Raw genomic sequence first — 14,769 nt, 5'->3', positions numbered from 1 at the left:
TAGACCCAGTTGAAAAGGTAAACATATTAACTAAACAGTTTCTATCAGCATTTCCCGATAAAATAAATTTTACAGACACTGTATTTAAAGACCGTTGCAACATGACAAACGAACTCTACCCTTCACTACTGGACTTACACATCAATGAAAATGGAATAGCAAAATTATTATCAAATCTGAACCCATACAAGGCTGATGGGCCAGATACTATAACATTAAGGGAGCTACCATTTGATTTTTATGGGGGGGGAGGCTAGCTAGCTAGGATGAAAAATTTTGTCCTGCTTTTTTTTAGTTGTAATCTCTGTCCTGCCTTTTTATTTTTTACTCTATTCGGTCCTGCCTTTTTTTTTTACTAGTTTATCCTGAATTTTTTTACACAAATTGTCATCCTGCCTTTTTTTTTACCAAGTTGCTCATCCTGCCTTTTTTTTACTCAAAACTCCTGTCCTGCCTATTTTTTTCAAATTTCATCCTAGCCCCCCATAAAAATCAAATGGTAGCTCCCTTAGGGTACTAGTACTAAAATAACTTTCATCAGATATTGCACCAATACTAACAACGATCTTCAGACGGTTCTATGAAACAGGTGACTTACCAGATATATGGAAAAGAGCAAATGTAAGTCCGATATTCAAGAAGGGAAAACGGTTTGATGCAGTAAACTACCGACCAGTGTCACTTACCTGCATTTGCTGCAAAATCATGGAGCACATTGTAACAAGCCACATAATGACCCATGCTGATAAAAATAAAATACTTTACCCACTACAACATGGATTCAGGAGTGGCCTATCCTGCGAAACATAACTGATCGACTTGATCAATGACATCAACATAAACATGGATGTAGGGAAACAAACAGACTGCCTAATTATGGATTTTTCAAAGGCCTTCGATAAAGTAAGTCACAGTCTACTAACACACAAACTGGATCACTATGGCATCAGGGGGTAAAACCAGCAAATGGATACAAAATTTCCTTTCTGAAGGAAACAAGTAGTAGTTGTAGAAAGGGGGAAATCTGAAACAATCAACGTAGAATCAGGCATCCCACAAGGTTCAGTACCCGGACCCAGTTTGTTCCTTATCTACATAAACGACATATCAGAAGTTATTCGCCCAAGGGTTAGACTTTTTGCCGACAATACCATAGTATATCTTACCATAGCATCAGACACAGACAGTGACAACTTACAAGCGGATCTCAACAAACTGGCAATCTGGGAAAGAAAATGGAAAATGGCCTTTCATCCCGATAAATGCAATATACTAAAAATTTCAAGAAAACACAAACCTATTGTGAGAGATTACACACTGCATAGCCACACATGGTGGGGTAAGGGACAATTGCCCCCCTTTTTGGCAAAAAAAAAATGAAATTGCAATAGATGTCGACCAGGGTGTAGGGTGGACATTTAAAATGCAATGGAAATCGAGGTTATCGAACAGAGACAGAAATTTTGTTTTTTTGCAACACTCCACCTACGGACCCATCCAAAGAGTTTTTGCAAGGGTTCTTAACTTTCAGAATGAGTTGCACTCAGTCTCTCTACACGAGACAAGAAATTTAACGTTCCAGGACATGAATGCGATTTATATATGTCATATGTGATCATAATCCCGCAGTCTGATTAAAATCAAACCTCTCACTTCAGTGCTATCGTTGAAAACTTGAATTTATATGTCGCGCGACATATCAGAAAACGGGAGCGCATCCCGCACAGCCAAACGGACGCTCGACTTTGCGGCAATGGTTTTACTGTCGGTCGGAAGAAGACCAATATGATCATACATTTCTTAGAATAGAATAAGGAATAGAAACAGGGAATGTGTCTAGGAGACAACAACCCGACCAAAGAGTATAACACATCCCAAGGACACCAATGGGTTTTCACAGCAGCGAGAAATTCCCGTACCCGGAGGTGGTCTTCAACTGGCCCCTAAACAATAATTTATACTAGTTCAGCGAAATGAACGCAACATTTAACTCCGAAACCAGGGGCGGATCCAGCAATTTTTAAAAGGGGGTTCCAAACCAGGATTAAGGGGGGTGGGAGGGGGGGGTTCCAACCATATGTCCCCATTCAATAGCATTGATCGTCAAAAAAAAGGGGGGTTCCAACTCCGGAACTCCCCCCCCCCCCCCCTTTTTTTGATCCGCCACTGGAAACATACTAATGAACCAAAATTTTAATAGAACACAAAAGACTTACAATGGCCAGAGGTTCCTGACTTCGGACGCGCAAAATGTGGCGAGGTAAAACATTGAAACATGTTTTGTGAGATCTCAACCCTCCCCTAACACCTCTTGAGATAGCAAATGTGGAATGAAAAACACAAAGCAATGCTCACAGTAAAACTCAGTTCAAAAGAAGTCCCAGTACTATGTTAGAATAGGTAACAGAAGAAACTAAGCAAAATGACAATGATCAACACAAATTAATAAAGGACTACTACAACTTAACCGAGCCAGTCATCATGGTCATTCTGATGGTTAATTTATCGAATTCACGGATAGTCCATGAGTCCATGCATGCAGTATCATTGTTTTCAAGGAGTACCTCATTACATTTACCTCTTTCATATTGTATGTAGACGAGCAATAACACATTATAAGATCTTATAAATGATGAAAAAAAGAAGAAAGTTTCATGAAAATTCTTAAACACACATAAAAAGAAAACTCCTGTAGAAAAGAGGTTTGTTTTAATTCAACGAGTATTGTAGTCAGTTTGTGGTTCACTTTTTGGATTCACTATTAGGCCTAAATTTTCATTACAAAAATGATTTAAAGACTCCAGGTGGCAGGAGGGCATATGCATAAGATCGTGTATAACACATTTATTTATTAAAAACAACATGATAATTAACATTTGCAGAACAAAAATAGTATTCAATCTATGTAATTTTGTTAGTACTTAGTCTAAAACTACTTTCTTTTCATTAAAATTTTCTTCGAGGTATTATTTTTTTTTTTAAATAATGGTTAAATGTATTTTGTGTAATGAACGTAAGAATATGAATTGCGTAATCTTACAAAAATAATACACACATACTGTGGTTCAAGACAACAATGGATTGGAGGCCCATAAACTTGTATGTTGGATTAAATTAGGTTTGTACGGAAACTTCTCATTAGTTCATTGATGAAAATAGGCGGGGCTTTTGTGCATTTTCTGGATATGACGTATAATCTTTGATTGAAATCAAATGCTGCAAATCACTAAATGCAATGATATTTTAATTACCGAACACATTATTTTAGTATGCCAAGGGTTCGAATGCATTTCGATGCAATGATTTTTGTGTCTTTTGCAACATGTTTTTGAATTACCAAATGTTGGGAGAATTGATCAATTGACCAAATCTTTAGATGTTCTTTGTCCAATCATCTTGGAAGGTTTAGTCGACGTCATTGATGATATGCCTTTGTCCAATCGATGAGCTTGTATCTTAAGTCACGTTCTCATTCACCATTTATAGAAGTGTGCAGAATGAACCATAATAATGCAAGAAATTATATTATTTAGGTACAAAAATAAAAGATTGCACAGAAAAATAAAAAAAACATTAGACGGAAAGCAATGAGTTGAATTGAGTAGAATATATCTTTTCCATTCCACGTAAATTCTTCACCCTATTGAAATTTAGGTCAATCTCGTAAAAAATGTGCCCTTAACTATGTACACAGAGTCGTAAGCTGCGTACAACACAGTGTTGTCAGCTAGAATTTTACTACACACCATGAACGATCAGGACTATGCCACATACTTTTGTCGCCATCCAGCAGTTTTACGCAAACTTTCTGGAATGTGATATCTGTATAGTAAAGCAAGGTAAAGCTTACTCAATTATTTATCTGAAATTGTCATTTATATGTCCATCGTTATCCGAATTTCAGTGAAATTCTTTGACTTCTTGTGACATTTCCCCTCTCGACACGACTCGACGCAGGTTACTCAAGACCTTACGGAATGTGGTCGAGGAAGTTGGATTGTTGACTCTTAATTTGTATTATAGTTAAATGTTGAAAACGAGAAATAAACAAACTGATTTAGAGAATAAAGAATGATTTTACAATTAATATTGCTTGTATCTTCTCACCAACAATGAATAATTTGGAGTATCATGGAAGTAGGTCACAGCTCCTAGAATGAAAAATAAGCATCCCCACTTTTTGCCTGAAAATAGTAAGCATGTTTAGTTGTTCAGGTGTTAGCATGCAAGTACTTAAAGCATGGAAGGAAATCTGACATATTTTGAATACAAAAATTCTCTCTCCCTTCTATTCATTATTTACAACAAAAAATATTCTGATGAGCTGAGTGATGAGGTTAATAACGTTAAGCAATAGACAACTTTCAAGTTTGTTGCATTTCCGTCAAAAACTTTGGTTTTTGTGAACATCGTTTGTCTGCTTAGGGGCATCATCACTTCCTTTCCATGTTGAGCGAGCGGTTGAAAAAATTTGATGCTATATTGTTCGAATTATTCGGCAAATTAAATTCTTATAATTTATCATCAGCACTGCTGTCATTATGGAATTGTGATTAAGTACTTACGGAACAAACATTATTTCTAGTTTATCCTGTATACTGACGATCACCAAGACCCTTGATGAACTTGAATAGTGCAGGGATACAGGCGATCCTCTCTATCTGGTAAATGACGTCATAAAGGCGTGCATAATTGACGAACTTTTCCGGTGAAGGACATTACTCGAAAGTGGTCTATTGGTTTTACTGTCCATTAAAGTTAATGTCACTGCATCAGTCCTGAATTTCTCCATAGTGAGTAATGAGGTGAACTTGGATTGAAAAAAGCAGACACCAGTTCTGTCTACTCTGAACCACATTCATGCAGGGTAATGTTTTTCAAAATCTAATTAAATTCACAACCATTTGTTTTCATTATAAATTTATGAACAAGTTGTGGCCTACAATTACTTTGGTGATCCAAACCCATCAATGCCAATACCAAAACTTCAATGTTTTCACTGAGTCTGGTTACAATATTATACATGTACATAAAAGTCCTCACAAAAACAATGTATTAGATTTGGCAGGGAAACCTTTACCTTTTAGTAACCACTCCACTCTGTCCGAAAGACAATGAGTAGAATTTTTTCTTGGCTTCTATGGAAGGGAATGATTTGATATTTGGTCTACAGTTTGATATCTATGAGTTGAAGCCTGTAAGCAATTTTTATAACTGCAGTGTGCACAGCCATTTCCTGTTTGCCAATAGTTTGAAATTTTTCAACATTCATTGTACAAAGTAAATTTTCATCAAACTTTTCTTGACCAGTAAAAGGGAATGATCAGTTATGCTTCAGTATACATGTTCCTCTTTCAATTGCATGCAGTGACGCAGGATCAGACCTGGTATTGGTCTTGTATTATTTGACCGTTTTTATACATTGTAATTAGATTACACCAGTAAGATTTTTCACCATGCATGTTTTGAAGAAATGCTCTTTTAAAGGAGAAAAATTACGGCTTCCACACTATATTCAAGTATTTTGGTATGCATGCCTGTCTGAAATAAGTTTCTGCTTGAATTTTTTTTCACAGACACTTTTCTATTGTAAACAGTGCTCCAATCCTTTCAAATACAAATTTGATTAATCTATATGTAAATGAGAAGTCAAATATGAGAACAGTTGGTGTGTCAGCTGATTGCTGTGGACTGACAATTAACATACCAGCTGTGGACTGACAGTTATCTTTGTTGTCGACTGACAGTTATAACACGGACAATGATCTAATGTGCTTCCAGTTTTACAATACATTTATTAAAGAAACTAAGTTCTCCAAAGCTAAAAACAAGATCTCAGAATATTTCATACAATTATTCAAAATACATTAAAGGTGGGGGGGGGGGGGGGTTTAGAAAGATTAGGATTTGTTTGGAACGGGAACCATACAAATATCTTTATTTGGCCTAAATAAAAATTGTGAAGTTGCAGTGATTCCTATGCTTCCTAAATCATAAGGATAAAAAATGAAAATTCAGGAAGACAAAAGCTGGCTTGAGGAAAATAACAAAAGGTAATGAAATTACATAGAGACCAGAAAGTCACATCAAACTATCTGCATTATCTGTTGATTTTATTATGTTATATATATATATATATATATATATATACACAACGTCACTAGTCTAAATTGAAAACAACATTCAAACCTATTATTGCCTTGGATAAAAACCGCAATTATATATATATATATATATATATATCAAGATCCCCAATTATGACATGTTCATTAACTGTACCACTTTTAAATCACACAACTAAAACCAATACATATACTGCTTGCTTCTCTTGTAGAGCACACCCCTGTAAAAACAAATATTGTCAAGAAGAAAATGGTTCCTTTGCTACTTTTCTTTTGAGCAGTTGACTGAAGAACTAGAACTAAAATTGACAAGGCCTTACATCAAAATAAGATAAATCTTTGTTTAAAAATATATTTGCATTAAAATGTGAAATTGTCTAGAGTAAAATTGAGAATGGAAATGGGGAATGTGTCAAAGAGACAACAACCGGACCAAACAGCAGAAAATACATGTAGCAGACGGCCACCAATGGGTCTTCAACACAGCGAGAAAATCCCGCACCCGGAGGCGGGCTTCAGCTGGCCCCTAAACAAAATGTGTACTTGTTCAATGAAAATGGACGTCACACTAAACTCCCAAACATATAAATGAACTAAAATTAAAAAAACATACAAGACTAACAAAGGCCAGAGACTCCTGACTTGGGACAGGTGCAAAAATACAAATAGGTGCATAAACATGTTTTGTGAGATCTCAAACCTCCCCCTATACCTCTAGCTAATGTAGAATAAACAAACACACAGTAATACGAACAGTAAAACTCAGTTCAAAAGAAGACCGAGTCCGATGACAGAATAGGTAACTTAAGAAACTAAGCAAAAGAACAATGATACATAAATTAACAAGGGACTACTAGCAGTTACTGACATGCCAGCTCCAGACCTCATTAAACTGATTGAAAGATTATGTCTTCATCATATGAAAATCAAGCACAATCCCTACCGTTAGAGGTTTAGTATCATACCATCATAAAATATATGAGAAGAACATAACCCGTATCATGCCAACAACTGGTTTTAGAATAAATGTGTTTATTTCCGATGCAAAGACCCTATGAGTGAATCAATATTAATACCAAAATATGCCATCTTTAATGATCTGATAACAGTATCATAACTATATCCCTTCTGAATATAAGTCTGTTTAAAGGTTTGGTTAGCTTTTGAGGTGAATGTCGACATTTTTGTGCTTTGTATAGAATATTACCATAAAAAAATGGATGTGAAATACCTGAACGTATAAGGTGTCTGCATGTTGATTTATATTTACGAATGATGTCCTTGTACCGATGATAAAATTTAGTAAATGTTTTGACTAGTTTGTGATATATCGCAAACCCTGGTGTAATAATTTTTCAGTAATACAGAGATTTCTTTCGTTAAAATCAAATACGTTGTTACATACACGAGCGAATCGAATAAGTTGAGATATATAAACACCATAAGATGGTGACAAGGGCAAGTCACCATCTAAAAATGGATAATTAACAATAGGAAATGAAAAATCATCTTCTTTATCATAAATTTTGGTATTAAGCTTCCAGTTAAAGATATAGATATCAAGATTCAGGAAAGGGCAGTGTTCATTGTTAGTATTACCTTTATTTAAAGTAAGTTCAGCAGGATATATATCTTTAGTGTACATACTGAAGTAACTGTTATCGTTCAAGGGTGAATTTATTTTGATAGAAGAAGAAAAAAAGGAAGCAATGAAAGGAAAACTGGACTTCATCTCCCAAGATTCCCAATAGGGTGAACCCTGGCTTTTTCAAGTTGACCAACTTTTTGAGAAATTAAGCCCAAAGAGAAATGAAAATTGTATTTGTCCAGACCTTCTTTTATTGTCTGGATCTTTATTTAGTTTATAACATGTATATAATAATGATAAGTTACAAATCAAGTTTATGTTTCTTCCCGGTTGACTGACTTTTAACAAAATAATAACCCTCAGACTAAAATGATGTACATATGTTTTTGTCACACTTATTTTTTGCTAATGCCTGCTGATCAGGATCTGATTTTCTGATACATTTGTGTATACTGTGTAAACTTACTAATTTTCATAACTTTACACAAGTAGAAAAATAATATGAATAAAAATCATTGGGACTATGTAAAACTTGGATCTTCTCTCATTTAAATACATCAAGAAAATTAATTCATGCACATTGGCTAGAAAGAACAAGCACAGAATGAATATCAGCTAAAATAAGTTGGTTTACAATATATAAATGACTCTCAGATCGAGTTTGACCTACCTTTTGGTTATAGAGCTGCAGAGAGGGCAGTTGTCTCATACCAACACATCTTGTTTTGTTAATAAATTGAATCATCAGATGTATAACATCAATTTTTTTTTTCAGGTCAGAATTGAGGTGTCTATACTATGAGCAGAAGAGAGACAAGGACAAAACGTGGACGATCGGGCAGCCCTCAAACAGGTTTCAGGTCTGCCAGTACAGGTACTATTATCACCATTCTGTTTGACAGGAGGGGACACAAGGGTTAGGGTTAGGGTTGGACAGCCTTCGAACAAGTTTCAGGTCTTTCAGTACAGGTTTGTTTAATAATACAATTATCACCATTCTGTTAGGCAGGAGTGGGCACAAGGGGTAAATGATTGGACAGCCCTCAAACAAGTTTCAGGTCTACCAGTACAGGTTTGTTCAATAATACAATTATCACCATTCTGTTAGGCAGGAGTGGGCACAAGGGGTAAATGATTGGACAGCCCTCAAACAAGTTTCAGGTCTACCAGTACAGGTTTGTTCAATAATACAATTATCACCATTCTGTCAGGAAGGAGTAGGCACAGGGGGTAAATGATTGGACAGCCCTCAAACAAGTTTCAGGTCTGCCAGTACAGGTTTGTTCAATAATACAATTATCACCATTCTGTCAGGAAGGAGGGGGCATACAGGGGAAGAAGTATGATTTCATCCATTTTGTGTTTGTTTAATTTTTGTCGGAGTTCAAGAGTTTGTCTTGAATTCAAAGAAAGAGCAAGTTTATGTTTAATTAAAACACTAAACAGCTGTTTTTGTAGATTCATATGTCTTGGATAGAATTTTATTATAAACTTTATACCACTGATTAAAACTTTCTTCCAGTAACTGGAATTACCTGTAGTTTTACAATTAAATAAAAACAATATCAAGTGTTTTGGTAAACTGGTGAACACAAACAAAATCAGGTGTTTGGGTAAACTGGTCACTCCAAACATATCAGGGGTCTGGGTAAACTGGTCACTCCAAACATATCAGGGGTCTGGGTAAACTGGTCACTCCAAACACATCAGGGGTCTGGGTAAACTGGTCACTCCATGTTTTGATTTTGGTCAGGTTTTCAAATTGGTCCACATTAAGTTTAAAGGGTCCAAAATGAAACAGAAAACTATGCTGTGTCAAATACTTAATCACAATCCAAATTCAGAGCTGTATCAAGCTTGAATGTTGTGTTCATATTTGCCCCAACTGTTCAAGGTTCAACCTCTGCGGTCATATCAAGCTGTGCCTTGCGAAGCATTTCCTTTAATAATATGATCTGTTTGTTTTTCAGGAAGAGGAAAGAAAAGGGCTGGCCAGAATCAAGAAGATCTAGCTGAGAAAATAGATGAAGAAGTGAAAGACGCCAGGTCAGATCAGGGAACCAGTGCTGCTGTGGGTAGTGGGGTCCCTAAAGGTAAATTGACAGCTAATATTGAAGGAAGAAGATGTTTAGACTTTCTAATCTGTGTGGTCTTTAGGTAGATATGTAACTGTACCACATCACCTGGCTTTCATATAAACACTGACTAGGTCTTCATAAGAGTATTCTTAATTCCAAATTCCAAATGAAAGAGGATGACCTCTCAAAATTTTCAGGGTCACTCATCAATCAAAAATCCTTGGAACACCATTTTCACACAAAAATCTGAAGGATTAAATTTAACCGAAAATGTCCAAAGTGCTTATATGTATGTTAATCTTTCATATTGTGGCCGGTTGGGCCTAGATGGAAAATGGTCTTTTTCCATGAAAAAGTGTTTAATGGGTAAAATTACACTTCTTTAATAACAAAAATGTTCTCATTAAATATTTATCTTTTCAACAAAGGGTGGTTGTTTTAGTTCTTTTCCATACAAATCTGTCATGGATCTACAGTCAATGACAGTGTTAAATATATTTTGACATTGAGTTAATAATAATGTATTTGATATTAAGGTTTATAACTATAAGATAGTGCGTCCTATGCCATCATGAGGATCTGGGTGGGGTTTACAGAATAGAGAATAATGGGCAAAATGTGCAGAATAAAGTGCTTAGAAAATAAAGAATAGAGAAAAATAGGCCAAAAAATTAAAGAATAGAGAATAATGGGGTGCTAAAATATAAAGAATAGAGAATAACAGACAAAATTGATAAAGAAAACAGAAAAATAGCATAAAAAGTTAAAGAATACAGAAATGAAGGACCCCCCATCTACACCCTCCATCTCGACCTTCATATGAACTTAATTTTTAGGGCTTTTTTTTTGTCTGGTGCCTACATTTTCTTATAACACAGGAGTATCACCTTCAGAAGATATAAGGTCATGAAGGTGTAAGATTGAATATGTCTGTTGACTCCAAGATAAATGATTGATTTTTGGGGCCATTTATATGTCTACCTCAAGCTATGCACATGTATATTTTTTTGCTTGCCATGACCTATATAACATGTATTTATAAATGACATAACAATTCAAGGGCACTAAAGATTTTGTTCCAAGAAGCTCATGCTGTGCTCCCTCTGTCCAATCATAAAATGTTGAAATTTACACACAACAGTTAAGATTTCCATTCATTTGTTTAGATTTCCATTCATTTGTTATGCCTTCATTTAATGGAATGTCTTTACACAGAACAGTTATTATTTCCATTCATTTGTTATGCCCTTCATTTAATGGACACAGAACAGTTAAGATTTCCATTCATTTGGTATTCCCTTCATTTAATGGACACAGAACAGTTAAGATTTCCATTCATTTGGTATTCCCTTCATTTAATGCAATTACTTGCCTAGATGAAGGGGAAGTAAAACGTTCTCTTGAACATGTTGAAATGATTGCTATTTTTTCTTTTTTCAGGGAAAACTGGAAAAAGTGTAAAATCAGTTGAGGAAGGTAAAACTAAGGAAACGGAGGGGTCATTTCAGCAGCCGTTACCACCACCTCCATCACTGCCTCCTCCAAGTCCTAAATCTGAGGTCTTACCAACAATGCAACGGAAGAGCTCAGATGGTTCAAATCACCCTAGTGATACTGGTATGAAAACTCCAACAGAAGAGAAATTAATTGCTATTCCACCAAAGAAAAGAAAGAGTAATGATATGGAAAAAGAAACAATGCCACCCTCTAAACGACCTCTAATTGACTTCAGTGAATGGATAAATCAGAGAGTTCTAGCGAGACGTGATGGAGTTTATCAGCCAGGTGTTATAAGAGATATCAAGAACAATCGTCACATAGGAATATTATTTGACAGTGATAAGAATATAGTGTATTATAATGATGTTGCTGACCAGAGGAACTTCTATGACATCATCAGTGATCATAGTCCTATGGCTATTATGTTAGGTGTAGGTTCACGTGTCTGTGTACGAACTCATCCTGAGGAAAAGGTGTATCATGAAGGTCAGATGGTGGCTAAACGTAGCCATCAAATAGGTTACAGAGTTAGAACTAGAGATAGTAAATATGATGATTGGGTATCCAGGGCAAGTCTAAGACTTCTACAGCCACCATGGTATGAAGATTTAGAAGAAGGAATTCCAGAGCAAGAGACTCCGCCTCCACCACAATTTATATCGACACCCATTTCTGTACAAGTTCCAGTACAACCCCAGCCTCCACACATGGCACATCATTCTGAAATATCTCCGTCCAGTGTACAACGATTTGAACGATCTCCATCTTTGCCTCAAAGTACAAGTAATGAAAGAGGTGATTCATCAGAAGATGAAATGAAAAGTGAAGATTTCTTTGATTCCTCAGGATTAAGTACGCCTAGGTCTGGAAGCGCAACACCTGGGTCAGGGTCAAGGTCACAAGGAAATAGACAGCCACCAAAGAAGCGAGAATCAGCAAGAAGTCGTAGTGCTCAGTCTGGCGAGAGTAGTAGATCCAGTACACCTAGGTCACCCTCTACATCACAGAAATATAAAAAAGGCGATGTAGTTTCTACTCCAAATGGAATTAGAAAAAAATTCAACGGCAAACAGTGGAGAAGACTTTGTTCAAAGGAGGGATGCACAAAAGAATCTCAAAGGCGTGGTTATTGTTCTAGACACTTATCAATGAAAGGACAAAAGAATGGGCGAGGTTATCCAGGTAAAGGAGATGATGGACAGATTGACTGGGAGACCCAGTCTAATAGGGATAGTGAATATGACACATCAGCCACACCTGTACGCTGTGATGAAGCAGAGGCAGCAAATATGTTATTATCTCTGGGAAATTCTCGATCAACAACGCCTGCCTACTCACCCACACCTATGCAGAATCCGCTATCGCCCTTAACAGGAAGTGGACCATCGCCTTCAACAGGAGGAAGAAATTCTGTATCATTCACTCCTATATCTCCACTTCCGAGGTCACATGCACAGGTTTATATGAATTCTCCAACCAGAAGTTGGAGCTCAAAGTCGGGTAGTTCCTCATCAGAGCATGTTTCCCCTATTACTCCGAGGTTTCCTTCAGGGTCTAATGCCTTAGGGATGATGCAGCCTCATTCATTAGAACATTTATATCAGAAAAGTACTAATCTTTCAAAGCAGGATTCATTACGAAGTGAAGATTCTGGTATTGACATTCACACACCCACTGGTCCAGGTTCTCAGAGAAGTCTGCCTTTTAGTGCTTACCCAAGTCCATTACAACAACAACAGAGAATGGCAAGTTTATCTAACATGCCCATGCAAGAGATTCAGAATAGAATCAAATCAACTCAGAGCCACTCGCTCAGTTCAATGCCTTCTCCTAAATCTGTACAGGATAGACAAGCAGAGAAAACATATCATCAGTTACGCAATGTGCCATTCGCTATTAATAACAGTCAGGTGACAAGGGATGTCACCTCAAACAATCATCACATGGTCAATGTTGCTATAACAACTATGGCTACACTTAAAAGTTTGATTAGTGCTAGTCCTATGAGGACACAATCTTCAATTAGCCCAGACCCTAAAACTGTATATGTTAACAATCACAGCCATGCTGGAAAGCCACAGAAGGTTTCCATTATACAGCAACAGTTACAACAGATTACACCGATGTCATCAATGATATCAGCACCTGTCACCTCATTATTACCTGTCATGCCTGTCACCGATGGTCCACAGAAAGTACAACAAATTACAGACATTTCTACAGGTAAGTCCTATTGGTCAACAGAAAGTACAACAAATTACAGACATTTCTACAGGTAAGTTCAAATGTATAACAGAAAGTACAACAAATTATAGATATTTCTACAGGTAAGTTCTAATGTTTCACAGAAAGTACAACAAATTACAGACATTTCTACAGGTAAGTTCTAATGTATCACAGAAAGTACAACAAATTATAGATATTTCTACAGGTAAGTTCTAATGTTTCACAGAAAGTACAACAAATTACAGACATTTCTACAGGTAAGTTCTAATGTATCACAGAACATGCAGAAAGTACTACAAATTGCAGATATGTCTTCAAGTAATTCCTTATAATCCACAGAAAGTACAACAAATATAACAGATATTTCTACAGGTAAGTCCTAATGGTCCACAGAAAGTACAACAAATTACAGACATTTCTACAGGTAAGTTCTAATGTATCACAGAAAGTACAACAAATTACAGGAATTTCTACAGGTAAGTTCTAATGTATTACAGAAAGTACTAAAAATTACAGATATTTCTTCAGGTAAGTCCTTATAATCCACAGAAAGTACAACAAATATAACAGATATTTCTACAGGTAAGTACTAATGGTCCACAGAAAGTAAAACAAATTACAGACATTTCTACAGGTAAGTTCTAATGAATCACAGAAAGTACAACAAGTTACAGACATTTCTACAGGTAAGTTCTAATGTATCACAGAAAGTACAACAAATTACATACATTTCTACAGGTAAGTTCTAATGTATCACGGAACATGCAGAAAGTACTACAAATTACAGATATTTCTACAGGTAAGTCTTAATAGTCCACAGAATGAACTATTGGTTTTCAAAAAGTCTTACATCCAAACCTATTTTAAATTTGTACTTTGTTGAACATCTAAATTCCTTGTTCACCTTTACCCCTGAAATCCATGAAAATTGGTACCCCCTGAATAAATATGTTCCCCCTGAATAATAACGAATCCACAGTAGTTCAACAAGTATATAATCCTCAGACAGTAAAAAGATATAGGTCTACAAGTGAGTAACTGGTCTGTATAATCTTCAGACAGTAAAAAGGTATAGGTCTACAAGTGAGTAACAGGTCTGTATAATCTTCAGACAGTAAAAAGGTATAGGTCTACAAGTGAGTAACTGGTCTATATAATCCTCAGACAGTAAAAAGGTATAGGCCTACAAGTGAGTAACTGATATGTATAATCTTCAGACAGTAAAAAGGTATAGGTCTACAAGTGAGTAACTGGT

At 36.0% G+C, this 14,769-nt stretch overlaps 1 protein-coding gene across 3 annotated transcripts in view; it reads left to right on the top strand.

Annotated features, from left to right (window-relative positions):
- The first annotated feature begins 3,708 nt into the window (after positions 1–3,708).
- The window catches only part of LOC127700932 (protein capicua homolog), a 53,767-nt gene continuing 42,706 nt past the window's right edge, over positions 3,709–14,769 (top strand). For 2 of the 3 annotated variants that reach the window (XM_052204662.1, XM_052204661.1), the window contains exons 1-4: positions 3,709–3,839; positions 8,486–8,584; positions 9,681–9,803; positions 11,229–13,511. In XM_052204662.1, coding sequence (XP_052060622.1) covers positions 8,509–8,584; positions 9,681–9,803; positions 11,229–13,511 — 2,482 coding nt within the window. In that variant the 5' untranslated portion in view covers positions 3,709–3,839; positions 8,486–8,508. Of the gene's footprint in view, positions 3,840–8,485; positions 8,585–8,977; positions 8,989–9,680; positions 9,804–11,228; positions 13,512–14,769 lie in introns of those variants that run through there. The other variant, XM_052204663.1, reaches the window with a different exon arrangement.

Source organism: Mytilus californianus, unplaced genomic scaffold (genome assembly GCF_021869535.1).
Source record: "Mytilus californianus isolate M0D057914Y unplaced genomic scaffold, xbMytCali1.0.p SCAF_5, whole genome shotgun sequence".
NCBI lineage: Eukaryota > Metazoa > Mollusca > Bivalvia > Mytilida > Mytilidae > Mytilus > Mytilus californianus.
Note: the sequence above shows the minus strand (reverse complement) of the source record. Positions and strands in the feature narration are given on the sequence as shown.